General features: G+C 40.1%; 1 protein-coding gene across 1 annotated transcript in view; it reads right to left on the bottom strand.

Annotated features, from left to right (window-relative positions):
• timm50 (translocase of inner mitochondrial membrane 50 homolog (S. cerevisiae)) overlaps positions 1 to 5,762 on the bottom strand; it is a 54,049-nt gene that overhangs the window by 36,493 nt on the left and 11,794 nt on the right. The window contains exon 4 of the mRNA XM_050065793.1: positions 811 to 832. Within this exon, the coding sequence (XP_049921750.1) occupies positions 811 to 832 (22 nt within the window). The remainder of the gene's footprint in view (positions 1 to 810; positions 833 to 5,762) is intronic.

Raw genomic sequence — 5,762 nt, 5'->3', positions numbered from 1 at the left:
ACACACACACACACACACCGGCTGCTGGTTGTTGGTGTTTTCAGACAGACCAGAGCCCCTTTCACACACACACAAACACACACACTCCAACCCTGAACGTATCCAGACATCACCTGGAGGAGCTGTTTGTCAGAAGGCAAATGTCTGAATCAGTTGAAGCCGACATTCAACTGACTTCATTCGTGTCTGACTGAGCCCATGTGTGAACGGAGCAGGTCACTGACCGCAGAAGTCACAGCGAGCGAGCAGGCGTGTTGATGACATGTCAAACATGCCACTGGCACAAAAACAGAAAAGTAGTAGGGGTGTGTGGCATCACCTCGTTCACATTAATACCAGTACAATCTTTAATATCATATGAAGATGTCATATTGTGATTCTCGCGATATTTCGACTTGTTGACATATTGACATCATACCGTTACCCATGGCAACAACAAGCATGGCTGAAAGCGAAATTATTTCTAACTCTGAGGTGGATCAAAAAAGAGGAGCTGCTTCAGTAGTGTGTGTTTTTGTAATGTTTCATGAACAGCTCCGGACTTCTCAGACTCTTTCAGCTCTTTTCAAGTTATTACAATTAATAAGAAAAGGGAAATTCTGCACACACACACACACACACACACACACACACACACACACACACACACACACACACACACACACACACACACACANCAGACTCTTTCAGCTCTTTTCAAGTTATTACAATTAATAAGAAAAGGGAAATTCTGCACACACACACACACACACACACACACACACACACACACACACACACACTTAGTAATATTAGTGTGTTCACACTCACCTCTGTCGAACTCATCTGGAATCTGTCAGGGAGGCAGAAAGGGGAGATACGGTTAAAAATCTGTGCACACAACAGCTGGCTGATAATCAATCAATCAATCAATCAATCAATCAATCAATCATCAGTATTTGGTGTCACCAGTAATCATGTCAGCATCACATCAGGACCAATCAGTGCGTGTAATGTGTCGAGTCCGAGTTTATGATTTGTGGTGACGACAAATCGATCACTTTGCCACTGATGGTTAAACAGATGATGGAAATCAATCAGAGGCTGGTGGGCAGCAGGCGGCACTGTGGGCGTGTCAGACGGACACGTGTGCTGATTATTCTGTTCAACAAATAACTGATAATATCAAGAAAATAACTGAGAGATAATGAAAATAATAATTAGCTGCGGCGTGGAAAAAGCTTTAAGAACAGGACGGGGAGACGACAGAGGAAAAAGAACAAAACAGAAAAGGAAAAGGAGGAAAATCAAAATGGAAGACAGAAAAGAATAAAAAGAAGAAGCAGGAGAAGAAGAAGGGTGCAAAGAGAGAAAATCAAGAAAGCAAAAAAAGGAGTGAAGCTGAGAAGAGGTGTGATGTAAAGGAGGAGAAGCAAAATAAGATATTTAGAAAATAAGACAATGACACAGAGAGGGAAGAGAAGACGTAAAAGTAATGTATTAAAGAGGGAGCAGAAAGAGGAGGAGAAACATGAGCGAAGGAGGAAGAGAAGAGCAGGTGGGTGAGAAGAGGAAGAAGAGGAGAGGGAAAGCTCACAGCTCTGGTGTACGACTCCACCTGGTGGACATGACATGTAACTGTTCTCACCACACAGACCCTCACCAACTCAGCATCGTGAGATTTCATTATTTCAACGGGGACTAAAAATCATGAAACATGACGAATGATCCAAACACACTGACACCAGACTGTCCTGTCACAAACTTCATTTTCAGTCCACAGGAGCATTTCTGGACAAGTCTCTACAGTCTCTCACTAAAACAAATCTTTGCTCAGGATTCAACCACTTCACAGAAAACACAAGACCAGCTGCGGGGAAACAGATTTCTTATCAAACCTATTAAAACAAGATAGCTTTGCAACTGGCCGTGTTTGACTTCAATCATTTCACCTGTTGGGCTCTTTATACAACAGAATAAATATAATAGGGAATATATTACTGTTGACTTTCTGCATGTAAAAGGCAGAAATGTGTCTTTGGTTTGCATGTGCAAAATCTGCTATAAAGAGTAAATGAGTAAATGTTGGCATTGCACGTGTCAACTGCTTTTCTATGATTTGGAGCCCAGTGACGACTCAATAAAACACAACCATAGTTGTTTACTGGTCTCCAACAGTCAGGGCTCCCACACATTAACTTGGACAAAGGACAAAACCCATAATATGAATTTCATTTCAGAAAAGCCTGCACTTCACTGTGTCTGCTGCACTCACCGGCCTGGTTACAGTGCTTGTCTACACACACAAATGCAGGAAAGTCTCACTTCCCAAAACAAACTCTGCCACAGTGCGTCACATATACACGTAACGTCTAAAAGCAGAAGGCTATCAACCATCGAATAAGTTGTTAGAGTTCATTGTCCTTACTTTGGACATTGCATGTCCTTCAACGCACATTGCAATGTTGATGCTGAAATGATATATCGTGCTGCCCTAAGTTGACGCACATTTGAACTACAGTATGTTATGTCAATGGCTATCTTACAGAAAATAAATCCACTGTTATGTTACATGCCTTGGAGGGTTATCCCCTGAAGATTACTGTAACAATTGATTTCATTACATGAAATTATTCCATGACTATTCCAGGCTGTCCAGGACCGTGGGAACCCTGTACAGTGGTCTGCAGCTTGGCAGGTGTCTCTCCTAGGTGTCACACCATCCATCACGTCACTTTAGAGACGCTGATATGAGACGTATGGAACATGCAGATGTGATGTATTTGTGCTTTGAAGACATGTACAATGCCAAACCTTCTTCTGGAGACTGGGCTGCATTATTACTCACTTGACTCAACTTCCAGAAAAAGCAACAAGCAGTGCTCTCCTGCTTTTGTGTAGAGAGAAAGGGGCTGAAATTCCTTTAAAAAAAAAAACCTCTTCCTCCAGCTAAAAAGCTTCTAAGCTGAATTCATGAAGAATTCATTAGTTCCCTACATTTTACAATGAGGTGAGAAGAGAGGATCGACTCATTTTAATTTAAACGTCAGGAGGGAAAGACGAACAAGGAAGACACCGCGAGAGCGCTGTGTCAAATGTCCTCTCACGGACACAGGTCCTAACACACAAGGGTGAACTGATGTGAGGGGCAGAGCTCAGCTGCCCATCGTCAGTGTGGACCGAGGTGTGAAACACGTCGTTAAACCTCATCGACACCTCGGTGCGACTGCAGGAGCTGCAGCAGCCTGGGAGAGCGAGAGGGGAACTGGTTCCCACACACCGAACACAGAATACAAACAAAACCATTAAAATCTAAAATGTAAGACTGACGGTTCTGCCGTGTGATTTACCATGAGGCCAGGGGTGGAGGAAAATTAATACAGCACAGTATGGCAATATTTTTGATCGTATCGTCACACAGTGCCAAGTATCAATTTTTTATTTTACAAATTCTTAATATGACAAATACAAATTAAACTTTAGGTACTTGAATAATTGAATCAATTGCTTTTTTAGTCCACTACTGCATTTTGCTGCAAATAAAATGTCTGAGGTGAGCTTTATCTTTTTAGATAAAACAGATGTTGACGAAGTTTTTCTTTAGGGACAGAACTTATAGATGAAAAAAGGTAATAAATTGCAATATATCACAATATTTTTATCAGTACACTCAGCAGAAAATTATACTGTTAAAATAAGATATCTTTAAAAGCATTAAAATAATCTGAACTGTATTACACAGCCATGTGTTGATGCCATGCCAGGAGAAAAAGAATAACAATGAAAAAAAAAAATCAAGACATGTTTCATGTCACGACAAGAAACATGAAAATATCTTGTAAAAAGCAATAAATACACGTCTGTAGTATTACTTATAGATTTTAAACAAATTCCTGTCACCCTAAAATTGGTCTTAAGACGCCACCCAAAGGAGTCATGAGGTAGTGACACTGAAGTAAAATCATAGAAAGCTCATTATGAAGGAGTACGTACAGAGAACTTAATTATTTTGTAAATATATATTTATGTGTGTAACCAGTATATTAAAAGTGCCCGCAGACAAAATAATGCAGAATATTACTGGATTGATTTTTTCATCGTGCTCTTAAAAAACAAGTGGATGACAATGAGAAATCAGAATTATTTTGTTTGGATAGTTTTGTCCATAATTTCTGTCAACAATAATGTCATTATCAGTGCATTGCCACAATATTACAGTACTGTATTTTAGATTATATTTCATTCTATTTCACTTTTACTATTTCATATCACTCCTGTTTTTTAACTCCTGCACAATTTCATAAATGAAGTGAAATACAAAAAAAAAACTGACATAGCAAAATGAGTAATAATACGAGGTACAACAAAATATATAATATAATGTAAGGGCACACATTAGTTTAGTTTGCGACCTTTATCTAACCCTACTTTAGTAAGTCTTTGGTATTTAAGTCTTTTTTTTTTTCTTCAGCAAAAATATCCAAAAATGAACAAATAAGAAAATGAGTTGCAGCCCTGTGCTCAACTAATTAAGGAACTCCAGGAACTGACTATTGTCTTTGAAGTAAACAAAGGTTCCCAGACGACGGTGGCACACGCCACGTCACTTCACTAAATATCCTCCTTGAAGACGAGAGGCAGTCTGACGATGACGAGGTGAGATAAGTGTGCAGAGGACGGCCGACACGCTGACATGAGGAGTGTGTCGTCTGAGCCTGATGCTCCTGACAGGATGTCCAGGTGAGATAAGTGTGCTCTTTGAAGGAAACAATCCTCCCGCAACTGTAAGGAAGTGAACGGAGCCAAGACAAAAGACGGTTCATCTTTCCCACGTCCACACCTTGTCACCCGTCACAGACGGTTTCATTTGGCCCCAAACTTGGTGAAAAAACATAAGTTTAAAACGGCCAAGTTGCAATCAAGTCAGGGCATATTGTTCTGGTGACTGCTATCTTTCATTTTAAGGACCAATCTGGTTCTTATTTCTGAAACTTCTGCTCATAATAATGAACTTGAACTTGAGCGACCTCTGATATCTAAACCAATCAGGATCTCACAAAGGAATAACCACATATACGGACGTCACGGTGGTTTGTTCAGCTGGCTATAAAATGGCAAAATCTGGATCCATTTGCCCTTGAACTTTTTACATGTGGAGTTAATTTCCCAGAGTCCTCTGCAGCTAAACAATTGGACTGAACTCTCATTTTCAGGAGTCTTGATGTGTTTTAACCTGGATATGAAAACTACAGGATGCCATTTGTCTTGGTGTAGTGCTGGGCCGTATACTGGTGGATCCAATACACCAGTTGTAATGTCCTGTACTATATGAAATGTTCATATACTGTCACACAGATGCAAAGCTGAAATAATTGCTGCAACTTTTTAACATGCAGTGAAATAAACTGTACTGTTCGCAGCTGAGAGCGCTAAGGTCGGAGCGATTTGCTCTGAGTTAACTGAGAGGGGAATCCTTTTAACTGCACGCCCTTCATACTAAAGTGGATTTATACTTCTGCATGGAATCGACACCGTAGCCTGCGACACAGACCTCCTGTCTATTTCTGTAAGCTGAAACCATTTCCCTCAGTGGAAACACAACTTTAATTTACTTTAATTTCACAGATAAGAAACAATAAATTGTGAAGACAATAAAGCCTCCACAAAAATAGCATTTTAAGTCTTGTGTGTGATTTATCCTGGCTTCATATGAGCAGAGGAAATCTCTGCTAGTTCCTAGGCTAATTTATACAATGTAAAATGCCATAGGCTTGTGCTAATAA

The sequence above is a fragment of the Epinephelus moara genome, chromosome 2, assembly GCF_006386435.1.
Source record: "Epinephelus moara isolate mb chromosome 2, YSFRI_EMoa_1.0, whole genome shotgun sequence".
NCBI lineage: Eukaryota > Metazoa > Chordata > Actinopteri > Perciformes > Serranidae > Epinephelus > Epinephelus moara.
This window is presented reverse-complemented; position numbering and strand designations above follow the sequence as displayed.